General features: G+C 43.3%; 1 protein-coding gene across 4 annotated transcripts in view; it reads left to right on the forward strand.

Moving 5' to 3' along the window:
• The window catches only part of stau2 (staufen double-stranded RNA binding protein 2), a 675,620-nt gene that overhangs the window by 51,570 nt on the left and 608,068 nt on the right, over positions 1-15,982 (forward strand). For all 4 annotated transcript variants that reach the window (XM_070891170.1, XM_070891163.1, XM_070891177.1 and 1 more), the window contains exon 2: positions 7,187-7,397. In XM_070891170.1, coding sequence (XP_070747271.1) covers positions 7,196-7,397 — 202 coding nt within the window. In that variant the 5' untranslated portion in view covers positions 7,187-7,195. The remainder of the gene's footprint in view (positions 1-7,186; positions 7,398-15,982) is intronic.

Consider the following 15,982-nt stretch of genomic DNA (forward strand, 5'->3'; position numbering starts at 1 on the left):
GCTCTTAAGAACCTGTCTTTGCAATCGGCACATTTTTGGATCGTGCTTTGCAAGATAAGTTTGTGTGTGGATTGGTGGATGAGCGCACACAGTTCAAGTTACTGAACACTCTAAACCTAACATTTGACATAGCATGCAAAATTGCCCTATCTCTGGAGATGGTATCTAATAATGCTAGGGAGCTATGTCCAACTCAAGTAACTAGTGCAGATGAGGTCTACAACCACAAAGCCACTATCATAGCTAAAGCTGTGAGATCGGGTCAAAAGCATGTCGGTAAGAGCAGTTCAGTGAATTGTTATGGCTGCAATGGAAATCACTCACCACAGTCCTGCCAATACAGAAACGCGAAATGTTTTCACTGCCAGAAGCAAGGCCACATTTCAGCAGCTTGCAGAGCTAGACCTAAAGCCGGAGGCAAGAACTACTCTGTTGGCAATGCAAAGCAGCGACAATAAAAGTCAGGAGTTCACAATATTGAAGTGAACACATCTGATATTGAACAACTAGGCATCTACAGTATCTATGCCACTAGTAGCAATACTAGCAAGCATGAGACAGACTTCCATACAAAACCTTTGATCAACAAGCAATATATTGATATGTGTATCGACACGGTGGCGGACTGCTCTATCGTGAGTAAGGACACACATGAGAGTAAGTTTAATCGAATACCACTTACAAAGAGTACCGTAAAGTTAAAAACCTACTCTGGAGAAATCCTAGACATGGGGACAAATGGAATGTACAGTTCAACACAATGGCCAGTCAGTAAAGCTGCCTGTTATTGTAGCGAGCTACAACAGGCCAACTCTTATGGGCAAAGACTGGTTGAGAAAGTTAAAATGACTGGAAAAACGTCTTCAGTGCAGAAGCTTCAAAGAAACGACTCGACTCACTGTTGAACAAGTACAAAAGCATGTTCACAGACAGTTATGAGGGCATCACTGGGTATGACACGCATATCCGCATTAGTCCAACGTGAAGCCTGTCTATTGTTAAGGCAAGGCCGGTCCCCTATGCTTTGAAAAGTCAGGTGGAGGAAGAGCTAGTGAAGCTCAGAGAGAATGTAGTGCTAATAAAAACTCACAAAAGTGAATGAGCTACCCCGATTGTGGTAGTTTCCAAAGCAGACAAAACTGTACGATTGTGCGGTGACTACAAAGTTACTAACAATGAGCAGTACCCATTACTTACATTGCAAGATTTGTATGCAAGACTCTCTGGGTCAAAGGTTTTCTCCAAGCTTGACCTGTCGCACGCTTAGGCTCAGCTGAATGTTGACAAGGAGAGTCAACAGTATCTCACCATCAACACACACAAGGGATTGTACTCATGCACCAAGCTGTCAAATGGTGTAAAGTCCTCCCCCAAAATCTTCCAGGCTACGGTGGATAAGATTTTGCAAGGAGATCCAAATTGCTTATGCAATCAAGATGATGTGTTGATCGCAACATGCAGTGAGGAAGAAAATCTACAAGTGCTAGATGTAGTGCTTCAAAGGCTGAATGCCCACAATGTCAAATTGAAAAGGAGAAAATATGCTTTTGTGCAGCTCAAGGTTGTGTACCTTGGTCTGAAAGTTAATGCAAATGGTTTGCAAACAGTAAAGGAAAAGGTTGATGCTGTCATCAATGCTCCAAAGCCACAGAACTTGTCTGATTTAAAATCTTTCCTAGGAATGGTCCAGTACAACACACGTTTCTTACCTGTGTTAACGGCCATGTTAGCTCCATTGTACAAGCTCCTCAAGCATGTCCAGTAGAAGTGGACGAAAGCACAACAGGAAGCTTATAGCGCTTGTTAGAGAAGTTTCTTCACTGATGCTCTACTTGTGCACTACGACACAGAGCGTGAGCTTAAGTTATTGTGTGATGCTTCCAGCTACGATGTGCAAACTGTCATACGCCACGTAATGGATGATGGCAAAGAGAAATCGCATTCGCATCGCAAACCCTCACAGAGTGAAAGAAACTATGCGCAAGTTGAAAAGGAAGCACTCGCCATCGTGTTTGGAATCAAGAAATTCCAACAGTTCACGATCAGCAGAAAGTTTATCGTGATAATCGATCACAAACCACTCCTAGCATTTTGGGGTCCAAATCTGCCATCTCTGCAATGGCCACGTCAAGAATGCAACGTGGGGCAGTGTTGTCGTCACAATATGATTACATGATTGAATATCGCACTTCAAAGCCAAACTCAATCGCCGATGCCTTGTCCGGGTTGCCACATGAGGACTCGTGTTGTGAGTGAAGGTACGATTTTCACGCTAGGTGCAGTTGACACCAAAGACTTTCCCATGAGATTGCAGATGAGACGCAAAAGGACTCAGTGCTGAAAAGAGTGCATGAAAACACCTTGAATGAATCGACCGATCAGTGCATTGGCACAGAATTGATACCATTCCATAACCATTGTACTGAATTGTGTTGTGATCAAGTGCAAAACAGAGTGGTGGTACCTACTTCTTTGAGAGAGAGAATTCTGGCCAAACTTCATACTGAATATCCAGGGATTGTCGGTATGAAATCAACTGTAAGAAGCTTTGTTTACTGATCTGAATTGGACAGTGATCTTGAACCACTTGATCATGAATACATATATTTTTTTAAGGGGGAAAGCAGTGTAATGTATTATCACATGGTTTGTCACATGGTTTAGTATGAGCATGCTCAGTTCGCTCTGGCCTAATAAAGGAAGGACGTAGACGAGCAAGTCATAGCATCTCTGTCCTTCCTTTGTTTTACCCACATATATTACAAGTTTAGTATAAGCAAATTTGATCAATTGTACATAGGTTTTCTGAATCCAGGTTGTTAATGTTGATTCAGAATTGTAGGGGCCGGAGTACTGATTGCTGGAATAGTCCACTGAGTACTCTCTTATCCCTCAGTATATCATTCCCCTAATCAGAGTGTAGAAGTGTGAATTTAGACCACTGCTTCCTCAAGCTTATACAGGTATTATCATTTGACCTCCACTACCTTATTTGAGCATGTTTAGTAAGTGTTCGTAAGGAAGACATAATGAGGGACAAATTCCATTGCCCCCGTTTGGAGACGGTAACATCCGGGAAGCAGGACATTTTGCATCAGGTGCGGAAGACTCACCCCGCTCGCTAAATTTGGGTTACTGCTCCCGATAGAAAGTGGAGCGCAAAATAACACGCTCCATTTCCTTTCTGGGGCAGACGGGTCGGGAGCGGGGTGCAGCACTACGCACTGGACCGCGTATACTATAGGCCGGTTAGTTTAACATCTGTAGTGGGGAAAATGCTTGAAGCTATCATTAAGGAAGAAATAGCGGGACATCTAGATCGGAATAGTGCAATCAAGCAGACGCAACATGGATTCATGAAGGGGAAATAACGTGTAACTAATTTACTGGAATTCTTTGAGGATATAACGAGCATGTTGGATAGAGGTGCACCGATGGATGTGGTGTATTTAGATTTCCAAAAGGCATTCGATAAGGTGCCACACAAAAGGTTACTGCAGAAGCTAAAGGTACGCGGAGTCAGAGGAAATGTATTAGCATGGATAGAGAATTGGCTGGCTAACAGAAAGCAGAGAGTCGGGATAAATGGGTCCTTTTCGGGTTGGAAATCGGTGGTTAGTGGTGTGCCACAGGGATCGGTGCTGGGACCACAACTGTTTACAATATACATAGATGACCTGGAAGAGGGGACAGAGTGTAGTGTAACAAAATTTGCAGATGACACAAAGATTAGTGGGAAAGCGGGTTGTGTAGAGGACACAGAGAGGCTGCAAAGAGATTTGGATAGGTTAAGCGAATGGGCTAAGTTTTGGCAGATGGAATACAATGTCGGAAAGTATGAGGTCATCCACCTTCGGGAAAAAAAAACAGTAAAAGGGAATATTATTTGAATGGGGAGAAATTACAACATGCTGAGGTGCAGAGGGACCTGGGGGTCGTTGTGCATGAATCCCAAAAAGTTAGTTTGCAGGTGCAGCAGGTAATTAAGAAGGCGAATGGAATGTTGGCCTTCATTGCAAGAGGGATGGAGTACAAAAGCAGGGAGGTCCTGCTGCAACTGTATAGGGTATTGGTGAGGCCGTACCTGGAGTACTGCGTGCAGTTTTGGTCACCTTACTTAAGGAAGGATATACTAGCTTTGGAGGGGGTACAGAGACGATTCACTAGGCTGATTCCGGAGATGAGAGGGTTACCTTCTGATGATAGATTGAGTAGACTGGGTCTTTACTCGTTGGAGTTCAGAAGGATGAGGGGTGATCTTATAGAAACATTTAAAATAATGAAAGGGATAGACAAGATAGAGGCAGAGAGGTTGTTTCCACTGGTCGGGGAGACTAGAACTAGGGGGCACAGCCTCAAAATACGGGGGAGCCAATTTAAAACCGAGTTGAGAAGGAATTTCTTCTCCCAGAGGGTTGTGAATCTGTGGAATTCTCTGCCCAAGGAAGCAGTTGAGGCTAGCTCATTGAATGTATTCAAATCACAGATAGATAGATTATTAACCAATAAGGGAATTAAGGGTTATGGGGAGCAAGCGGGTAAGTGGAGCTGAGTCCACAGCCAGATCAGCCATGATCTTATTGAATGGCGGAGCAGGCTCGAGGGGCTAGATGGCCTACTCCTGTTCCTAATTCTTATGTTCTTATGTAACGCTGCCGCGCAGGAGGGGCTCTTCCCTTCATTAAAGGTAACGGTCCAAGCTTCAAACTCTGCAGTGGTGAAAGGGTTCTACCTGGACCACTGGGGAGTGGGGGGTGCCGTACCAACACCCTGGCACTCATGCAGAGTGCTGGCTGACCGATCACAGCATGAACTCCGTGTTCAAAGTGCCAATGGGGCGCTCGGCAACATCTGTGGATTTTTTTTGCAATGGCCCACACCTCCCCTTTAACTTGCTCCCTACGAGCGGCCGCCCGTCCTGTATGTGCCCCTGAAGCTGTTTCTGGCATTGTCTGGCACAGCTTCAGGGGCGTTACCCAATTTAGGGTCCGGCGCGCTGTGCACAGTGGTGACGTTGTCATCGCCGGTGGAGTGGGGCGCTACGGGTTACCGCTGCCGCTAAACTCCCGCAGAATTTGACAGGAGTCGTTAATGGCACCGCGCCCATGCAGGAAATCGTTTGCGCCCCATTGGCGCCCACGGGAAGCGCTAACGACCCGAATTTCTAGGCCAATGTTTACTGTACACTCTTTCAAATGCCTACTGTATATCACTATTTATGATCAATTGTTCAAAGAAGTTCAGATATACCAGGACAGTTATGAGTCATATTTAAATCATGGAGCAATCTGGACCAGAAAATGAGATGTTTTAATTTACTGGGGGTTGGTTAATTTCTACATTGTTTCTGGTAATATAGAGTCCTAACTTGTGTGGAGCTCTACTTGACTGATTTTTATTTCCACTACTCTTTAAGAATAATGAACAAATTTATAAGTGGGTTTCAGTCCATATGAATTTAAAATCAAATTTTATGTTTGCTAGGATTTTACCAAGCTGTACAGTTATTGTGGAGGGTGCAGTTGAAAATCATAGCAATATTGTTGCCAGGTAAAAGGTTTTGAAGGCTTATTATCCCTTCCTGTTCCCTTCCCTGGGGTTTGAATGATGGAATTTAATGTGCTTATTGGATGTTTGGCCAAGTTGATTGATAGAAAAAATAGTGATGTCCAGTAGGCATCTCAAGTTTTGTGTACAGTTAAGTGTTTATCTGCAATTAGTTTTTCTGTAATTAGACTATGGACTTTAGCTTCCTGTAAACTTAACCTAGTTTGTATTGGAGAGCTGCTCCCTTTCAGTGTCTGCTTCCATTTTTGAAGTTAAATAATGTCCAGTTTATATTGCAACACAGTTTCTACAGCAGTTAGATTGACTTATTCCCTATGTGCATACACAGCTTGCTCATGCACCACTTTTCAAAAATCACTGATTGATATAGCTAAAAATTACTTACACTTCTGATAACTGTCACAGTACTCTGCTTACATTGGCCCATAACTTGCTGTCAAAATAACAGCGAGGTTAATGGCACTCGCCGTTATTTATGCGCAAAGGCTAGGGCAACTTCAGACAAGGGCAGATGCGAGGTTAAACGTGGAAATCCAAAAGTTGCTGATCCAGATGTGCCACTCCGCTGTTAGCTTTGCAAAAAGGGCCGCTCGCTGCCTGCCTCGCCATTGAAATGCATTGATGGCATGAACATAAGAAATAGGAGCAGGAGTAAACCATACGGCCCCTCGAGCCTGCTCCGCCATTCAATAAAATCATGACTGATCTAATCATGGACTCAGCTCCACTTTCCCGTCCACTCCCCATAACCCTTTATCCCCTTATCTCCTTATTGTTTAAGAAACTGTCTATTTCTGCCTTAAATTTATTCAATGTCCCAGCTTCCACAGCTCTCTGAGGCAGCAAATTCCACAGAATTACAGCCCTCTGAGAGAAGAAATTTCTTCTCATCTCTTGAAGTTGCTGTACTTGCACAGTAGATACAACTAAGCTCGCCACAGAAAATTAAGTCAAGGCTTTTCAAGTCTTAACTTCCCTGTTAATGACATAATAAATGTTCATTACTGCCAGTCAACTGAAATTAACTATTACAAGTGTGGAGTCTCATTCTTTCAGGTATTGTTGAGAGATTTAAAAAATGTAAAATGTACTTTAAAAAAAAACTTTTCCTTTGTCTTTTTTTCTCTCTTAATCCAGTCTTCCTTTCCCTCTCTTTTTCTTTCTGTACCTGATTTGACATTGAATTCACCCATTCTAACTTACACTTCCTTCTCTGTATTGTGCTGTTAATTTCACAACCCTTCAATCTCATTAGTTAAGGAGATACACAGTTGCTTGCTCTGTTCACTCAGGTCCCAAATGCCCAGTTTCTCTCACTGCAGCATTATCAGCCCACACTTTCAGCAACTTGCCATGCAAAAATTGAAAAAATATATGTGCAAGAGCAAACCTAACTAAAGGCAGATGCCGTTAGATGCCCTGTTAGAGAAAATTATGGCCCAATGAGTTTGCTGCAAACATGAATGAAATATTAGAGCCAATGATTGTTGCAGATTATTTTAATTTCTAGAACAGTATTCTGTCTTGCATGTGACTCACCAGGTTATGTTAATTATAATTCATTTTTTCTTTTATTATTATAGGCCCATTCAGCTCATTAACATATATTTTTTTCCAGTGATAGAGAATGGCGCAAGTTAAAGTTCAGACTGCAGTAAACCTTTCAGGATCTACCCTGGGTGCCACAGTGCAGTCACCATCGGTTACTAGTGCAGGTCCTCTGGCTCTGCAGTCTCCTGTGAATGGGTCAGTCCCAGCCTCAACTTCCAGCTGTGTTAGTCCTGCAGCTGGGCTTGTGGATTCTACTGCTTCTATTAATAACTCACCAGGTGAGACATCTTTTTTCAATCTGCATGCTCTCTTGAATTTGTTAGTGATGCTTTCAACTGATCATTTGTTACAAAAGTGATCTGTGAAAGTAATTGGAGATGAAGTGTGTTTGACCAGTTTGAATAATCACATAATGTATTTACGCTGTTTATGTGAGCTAGTATAATTTATAAAGTAAATTTAGCTAACTTACATCATTTTACATAATAACCGTGATCCACCAAGATCTGACGACATTAAATTTAGAATTTGTAATGTTTGCTGGACATTCAAGTAAAAAATGTACAGCAGTGGATGTTTGGGAGTTAAAGGTCTACAATTCAGAGAAGAGGAGGTCTGCATATCTAATAATTTATGATGTAGACATAGAAACATAGAAAATAGGTGCAGGAGTAGGCCATTTAGCCCTTCGAGTCTGCACCACCATTCAATGAGTTCATGGCTGAACATGCAACTTCAGTACCCCTTTCCTGCTTTCTCGCCATACCCCTTGATCCCCCTAATAGTAAGGACTACATCTAACTCCTTTTTGATCTCAATTGTGGCCTTTAACTTCATACCCTCCGTGCACACCGACTTTGTTTTTGAAATTTACTTTTTTGTACTGTAGTGTATTACCAAATGCTCTGGAGACTTCTGAATTTTGTCAGCTGCATAATTCCACTGACAATTTCTAGTTTAATTGGCATTCAAAGGGCATAATTGGCTACCATGAAGTTACAGTTGTAAAATTAATAAGGTTCTGTGTTGTATGAAAGAATAATTCCAATCAAGGGAATTAATTTTCTCTGGTATTACATTAACACGTTGTGTAAAATTCCATAGTGTTTTATCACAGTCATTAATCCAATACTTCTGTTAATGTAGTTCACACATGATCAGCTGCCTTGAAAGTGTTGCCGTTTACTTTTTGCGGTGTATAAGGAAAGGGTATACACATTAAGCAGTAGGCCACTTAATAGTGTAGATGAATAAAAGGACCTTGGAGTACTTGTCCACAGATCCCTGAAAGTAGCAGACCAGGTGAATAAGGTGGTTAAGAAGGCATATGGAATGCTTGCCTTTATTGGCCGAGGCAGGGAGGTTATGCTTAAATTGTATAATACTTTGGTTAGGCCACAGCTGGAGTATTGCATGTAGTTCTGGTCGCTGTATTATAGGAAGGACGTGATTGTACTAGAGAGGGTGCAGAGGAGATTTACTAGGATGCTGCCTGGAATGGAGAATCTTAGTTATGAGGACAGATTGAATAGGCTGGGTTTGTTCTCATTGGAATAGAGGAGGTTGAGAGGAGACCTCATCGAGGTGTACAAAATATTGAGGGGCCTGGACATAGTGGATATTAAGGGTCTATTTCCATTGGTGGAGGGGTGTATTACGAGGGGGCATAGTTTTATGGTAGTTGGTGGAAGGTTTAGAGGGGATTTGAGGGGGGGGCTTCTTTACGCAGAGGGTTGTGGGGATCAGGAACTCGCTGCCTGGAAGAGTGGTGGATGCAGAAACCCTCACCACTTTTAAGAGATGGTTGGATGGGCACTTAAAGTGCAGTAACCTGCAGGGTTACGGACCTCGAGCTGGTATTTGGGATTAGACTGGATGACCTTTTGTTGGACGAAGCAGATATAAAGGTAAGTACTGCAGGGAATAGAATACGGCCAGGGTGATCTCCTGGACTAGTTTTGATTGCCTGGATGGGTCGGAGAGGAATTTTCCCAGATTTTTTCTCCCTAAATTGGCCTGGGTTTTTATCTGGTTTTTGCCTCTCCCAGGAGATCGCATGGCTCCAGTTGGGGTGGAGTGTAGAATGTTTTAGTATAAGGGGTGCCGCAGTTGGGCTGGGTGCTCTTTGCCTTTCCTTTATTGTTCATAGGTTTATATGTAACCTTTAGGGCTGCCTACCAAGGGCCGTGTGGCTCTTTGTCGGCCAGCACGGATACGTTGGGCCGAAATGGCCTCCTGCGCTATAAACTGCTATGTTTCTATAAAAATAAAGAACCATTAACAATGTCGGCTAATATGGGAGCCAGGAAAGGAAGTTGGGTGGTCAGCAGTTTGGTGGGAATAGGGTCGAGGGGGCCATAGTTATTTTTAATATTTAAAAAAAATCTGAAATTAGCTTCTTTTGTGGTATCTCGTAGAGTTGTTTTCATGGTACTAATGTAAGGTACAGAATCCACTATGTCTCTAAGCAAACTAGAAAAGCAAGCAACAGTCATAAATCTCTCCAATGCAATATTTGTTGAAGGTGGTTTAAAAAATGTATTTTAAATGATATAAATAAATGGCTTATATTGTACAAGGCAGACTAATTGGTGGACTAGTTATACTCACAAATGTTTGGAAAAGAAAATAATGAACATGTTAAATTTAATAAAATGTCAAAATAACAAAAGTTGGTTTGCACAATATATTTATCAATGGATTATTTGATCAAGTGATGGATTGTGGGTTTGTACTCTGTTCCACTCCCCCCCCCCCCTCACAAGACAGGTTCTTACAAGATGGGCTCAGATAAAAGACTCATTGGACCATTTGATTTCATCCTTCCGAGATGACAACCCGTTTTAGTTTTCTTTTTAATGTTCACCTGAACAAGTAGACAGGGCCTCAGTTTCATCTAAGGACAACACTTCTGAAAATGAAGCACTCCTTTGTACTGAATTGGAGTGCCAGCCTAGATTATGGGCTCAAATATTGGTTTGGGACTTAAACCCACAAATTACTGCTGCCAACTGGGCCAACCTTGCTTCAGGGCAGATGTTGGTGGTGGCACAGAGGGCATTCTAGCTACTTCCCTACAGAGAAGAAAGATAAAGCTGCTGTTATTTTGCGCTACCGTCACCGGACACTGGCTGGACCACATAAAGCATTATTCATCCTGCTCTCGTCTGCCACAACTGCTCGCTAATGCAGGATCATTCTGCAACACAAAGATAACCGCCGACTTCTAATTCTCTATTGCTAACCGTCTTCTTAAACCCTTCTCTCCTCTCCCCTCCAACAACAAATGCTAGGATCTCATGGATTTCTTTGTCTCTAAGTTTGAGACCATCCGATCAGCTGCCTCTACCACTTCCCTTCCTTCCCCTAGCCCAAACTTCCTCTAAGGTTCCCCCCTGCCCTAGCCCTGAACTCACATCTTTCTCCAGTTTCTCTCTGATCTCTGCGCTCATCTTGTCCATGAGACCCACTTCCTGCTCCCTCGACCCTATTCCCACCAAACTGCTGACCACCCAACTTCCTTTCCTGGCTCCCATGTTAGCCGACATTGTTAATGGTTCATTCTCCTCGTGTATTGCCCCCCCCCTTCAAATCTGCCGTCATCACCCCTCTCAAAAAACAAACCTTGACCCCTCCGCCCTTGTAAGCTACCACCACATCTCCAACCTCCTTTTCCTCTCAAGTCCTTGAACGTGTTGTTGCCTCCCAAATCCATGTCCATCTTTCCCAGAACTCCATGTTTAAATCCCTCCAATCAGGATTTTGCCCCTGCCACAGTACCTAAACGGCTCTCATCAAAGTCACAAATGACATCCTTTGCAACTGTGACAAAGGTAAACACTACCTCCTCGTCCTTCTTGACTTGTCTGCAACCTTTGACACGGTTGTCCACTCCATCCTCCTCCAAAGCCTCTCCACTGTTACCCAGCTGAGTGGGACTGCACTCCCCTGGTGCCATTCTTATCGATCGAATCGTAGCCAGAGAATCACCTGCAATGGTTTTTATTCCTGCTCCTACTTCGTTACCTCTGGTGTCCCCCAAGGATCTATCCTTGGCCCCCTCCTATTTCTCATCTACATGCTGCACCTTGGTGACATCATCCGAAAACACAGCATTGGTTTCCACAGGTACACTGATGATGCCCAGCTCTACCTCACCACCACTTCTCTCGACCCCTCCATGGTCTCTTAAATTGTTAGACTGCTTGTCCGACATCCAGTTCTAGATGAGCAGAAATGTTCTCCAATTAAATATTGGGAAGACCGAAGCCATTGTTTTCGGTTCCCGCCACAAACTCTGTGCCATGCCACTGACTCCATCCCTCTCCCTAGCATCTATTTGAGGCTGAACCACACTGTTCACAACTTTGGTCTCATATTTAATCGCAAAATTATCTTCTGACCACACATCCGTAGCATAACTAAGATCACTTATTTGCATCTCTGTAACATCACCCCACTCCGCCCCTGCCGCAGCTCATCTGCTACTGAAACCCTCATCCATGCCTTTGTTACCTCTAGCCAAGACTAGTCCAACGTACTCCTGGCTGGCCTCCCACGCTCTACCTTACGTAAACTTGAGGTCATCCAAAAATTGGCTGCCTGTGTCCTAACTCGCACCAAGTCCCGTTCACCCTTCACCTCTGTGCTCGTTGGCCTACATTTACTCCAAGTTAAGCAATACCTCGATTTTCAAAATTCTCATCCTTATTTTCTAATCCTTGCCCCTCCCTATCTCTGTAATCTCCTCCAGCCCACAACCTGTCTGAGATATCTGCGCTCCTCTAATTCTGTCCTCTTGATTATAATTGCTCAACCATTGGTGGCCGTGCTTTCAGTTGCCACGGCCTTAAACTCTAGAATTCCCTCCCCAAACCTCTCCGCCTCTTTCCTCCTTAAGACACTCCTTAAAACCTATCTTTGACCAAGCTTTTGGTCATCTGCCTTAATTTCTCCTTATGTGGCTTGGTGTCAAATATTTATCTTCTAGCACTCCTGTGAAGTGCCTTGGAACATTTTAATACATTAAAGGTGCTATATAAATACAAGTTGTTGTAGGTGTCTATATGGTAAAATTGCATTTAGAGAATCTGATTTTGTACTTTTCCATATACTAACATTGTAGCTAATGGACTGTCGTCTCAACATTTCCATTAAATGTCAATGAAGATAAACAATGTAAAATGTTTAAATGTTGTTAATAGAATTTTGATTAACTTGGCTGCCTTTCAACATTTGGTGGAGTGAGTTAGATTTTTTTGGAATGTCCTGTTAAAAAGACTCCCAACTGTCTTGATCTGACTACGTTTTATGTGCAGTGATGTACCAATGCCCCAGTAGTGACATCTGTTGAATGTAATGAATTGAAGGAATCTTGAACCTGGGCTAGATAGGGGCATAATGTTGCAGGCCACAAGAGGAAGGTAGAACAAGTAGGGGTGATGGGAGGGGCAGAGTGGAGTTAGGGGGTGGAGGGAGAAAAATAGAGCAGGCTCAGAGTCTAGGGATGGCAAAGGGCAAGGGAAAGGAGGGTAAGAGCCAGAGGCCAGGGAGGGGAGAAGGTAAAGTAGGTTTATGGTGGTGGTGGAGGCGGGGGGACTTTGATTGACCTATCTCTAAGTCAGTGCCATGTTGATCTGCCACTATCTGTGAATGCAGTGCCTTTTTGTAATGATTTCTCTCTTGTTTCAAATCTGTTGCTTCTCTTAGTGTATGGTCTTAATTTCTGTTTCTCTTTGACTAATCTATTTTGTCTTGATTTCTCTCTTTTCCCTTCTATATTTTGCATCTGTTTCTACTACTTTCTCTTGTTCCCATTGCACCCAAATTATCTTGCCTAATTTCTGGTGCTCGCAGTCAAATGTGTGCCTAATTGTGATAGTTCAGGCAGCTGTCTGCCCTGTCTTTGGCCCAAAGTGTTAATCACAATCTGGGAAATACCTCAGAGAGATGTCGACTTTGATATTTTTAGAGATAGAAAGGCAGTTCCCAATCTTTGGCAGGCAGCAGATGAGTGCCATTCACCAGAGTTTGGCACAGAATGTCTTGAGAAACGATCAGGGATATGTGACAGCAGTGGTCATCATTTTGTAATGGAGCAAGGCAGAGTTGGAGCAGGTGAAATGGCACAAGTGGTAGGTAATTTGAAATTTGATTTTTTTAAAGTTAACAATAAAAGATTATAAAAATAATAAGTTTTTCACAAAATACTAATTAATGGACATGGATCAAAAAAGGGCATGGTGACTCATGCCACAGTGTCACCAGTGGTGGGAGGTCTGCAATGGCAGGTAGAAGATTTAAAGCGTTTGACTGAGTACTCTGCAGGACACTTACTAAAATAGTGGGTGTTACGTGACAGGTAACTATGAGCACCATTGGAGCAGGCCGGGGAGCGGAAGGAGCAGCGTGGCAGCATACCACATCAGGGAGCAACAAGTGCTGGAGCAGGAGAGCAATGGCAGTGAAGAGTGAACGTCATCAAGGTCCAGGTCGGTGATTGGAGCGTGGGCAGGTACTGCAGGAACGGCGCGATCGGAGCGAAGGAGCGGCAAGAGATTGTAGAGGGACGTGATCGGGGCCCAGGAGAGGCGTGAGTTCGGGGCCCAGAAGAGGCGAGGGCCCAGGGGCAGCATGGGCCAGCCCACATTGCGATATGTGTGCGCACTAGGCCCGTACCGCAGAGCAGGTCTCTAGTCGTCTTGGATAACCCTTGCTACTGGACCAAGACCTAGCTCTGTCAAGCCCGTGTGGTGGCTGGTGTGCAACGTTCACCACACGTTAAAAAAGTCCAAGCACAGGCATCTTCCACCCTTCAAGATTTAGTTCAGGATCTGGAATTTTAGGTCCCTCATTGAAACACCTGTGAACTTTTTGACGTGGAAGCAAGTCATCCTCGATTCGAGGGACTGCCTATGATGATGATGATGAACTATGACAGCACAGTGCCACCTATTGGCATCATAGGTATTGAAAAACATTACGTTTTTGTAGCAAACTTCCCATTGAGTTGGTTTATACGAGAATTTTCAATGGAATGTACCAAATTTGAAATACTATATGTTGTTGAGAGAGTACGGATTTTGATGGCTGTGTTACATCTTTCAGTATTTCAAATCACAAACACTAACAACATTTTCTGGTGTATTATGTTCATGATTAAATGATTCAAACATCAAATGTGTAGTCTTTCTAACAAATCAGATAGAGAGATTGTGTGGGAGGTGGAGTTTAATGGCCTGTTTATACTATAGGGTAGATTTTCCTGGGTATAATGCCTGATAAGACTCGACACATAGAATTGGGCGCTATCCCACTGCTCCTATTTGGTGCCCCAGTAATGCTGCAGGTGTTTTACTTGTCTCAAATTTTATTGTGCCTCAACGAGATATTGTAATTGACATGTGATATTTATATACCATTTCAATAACATCATACTAATTGGCAGTCTTTTTTCCTATACTTTCAGCAATCACAGGTCAGATGCTGCTTACGTTCAGATAAGTTAAGCAGTGTGAGCTATGAAAGTAAGCATTTTAGTCATTACCATTGAGGAAACCATTATAGATTGGTACTTTGAAACTCTGAAGCAGTATTTGAGCAGAAGCTTATCTGAAAAGATTTTGGCAACTTATAGCAGGGTATATAACTGGCATTTTTGAACTCTGCACCCTCAGCCATCATGCACGATAGTGTCTGCAATTACTTGAGAACAAGAATATATTGGCACTGGTGGACATTTTTGCACCTGGTGACACGGTTTATTAGGGAAGTAGTGAGCGAGATCCGCAACCTTCTCAGGGCAGACGTAAAGTCTCATTGCAGTGCTGGCACCACTCCTGTCACTGTTGAAGTCACTGACCACAGCTCTGAAATTCTTTGCTACCAGAAGTTTTTGGGGCAACAGCTGACATGGTGAACACCTACAATGTTCAAATCGTTTGCGACCACCGGCATAAAATCATGCAGGTGAATACAGTTTCTTGGCAGCTCACATGATGCTTTCATTCTGAGACAGATCACCATTTCCAGCATAATCCCAGCTGTGCACTGAAGTAGGGGATGGATGCTGGAGGCCATGCAAAGCCTCAGTGCGCAGCTGATGACCCTCTGCAGAATTTAACATTTGCCTCAGAGCATAAAAGTGACACAAATGCATCTACTCGGATCATGCATTGAGAACACTAGAGGAATCCCGAAGCAGAGATTCCAGTGCTTGGCTGCTCTGGAAGGGTCTTGCACTAGTGTTCTGCCAAAATATCCAGGATCATTGTGGCATGCTGCATAACATTGCCGTAGGCTGGGGTCTTATACTGGAAGAGCAGAAATCAAATTACACTGTTAACAGCAACAAGGTGAAATGAGAGAGTCTGAAGATTGCCCTAAAGCAGACCTCGGACATTCTGGTATTGCAGTCAGGCAGAACCTTATCACTGATGCCTTCTCCTGGAGCTCTCTATCTTTGTAACTACATCTTACTCTCTCATCTTTGATTTAATTGCGTCCATCTGATCTTAGGTTCCCCCCACCCACTCACCCCAATCACAATAAACATCTTGACTGCCAATAAAGCCTCCACCAAAGCCCCTCTCAAACAAATATGAGGATGTCAACATCTCACAAACGAAAACATAAGAAATGTCATGATTTTTATTTACATATCCTATTGGTGAGTCAAAATCCAAGTTCTCTTGATACGGTGCTAAACTCTCCTTTAACCCTATGTTTTGTGCTTAGCTGCGTGACTCTCGTGCTTAGGTGTTGGCTTAGTGGTAGCACTCTCACCTTTGAGTCAGAAGGTTTATAGTTCAGGCTGTATTTCAGAGGCTGTAAAGTGCTTTGGGACATCCTGCTATCATGAAAG

This window comes from Pristiophorus japonicus, chromosome 1, assembly GCF_044704955.1.
Source record: "Pristiophorus japonicus isolate sPriJap1 chromosome 1, sPriJap1.hap1, whole genome shotgun sequence".
Classification (NCBI taxonomy): Eukaryota; Metazoa; Chordata; class Chondrichthyes; family Pristiophoridae; genus Pristiophorus; species Pristiophorus japonicus.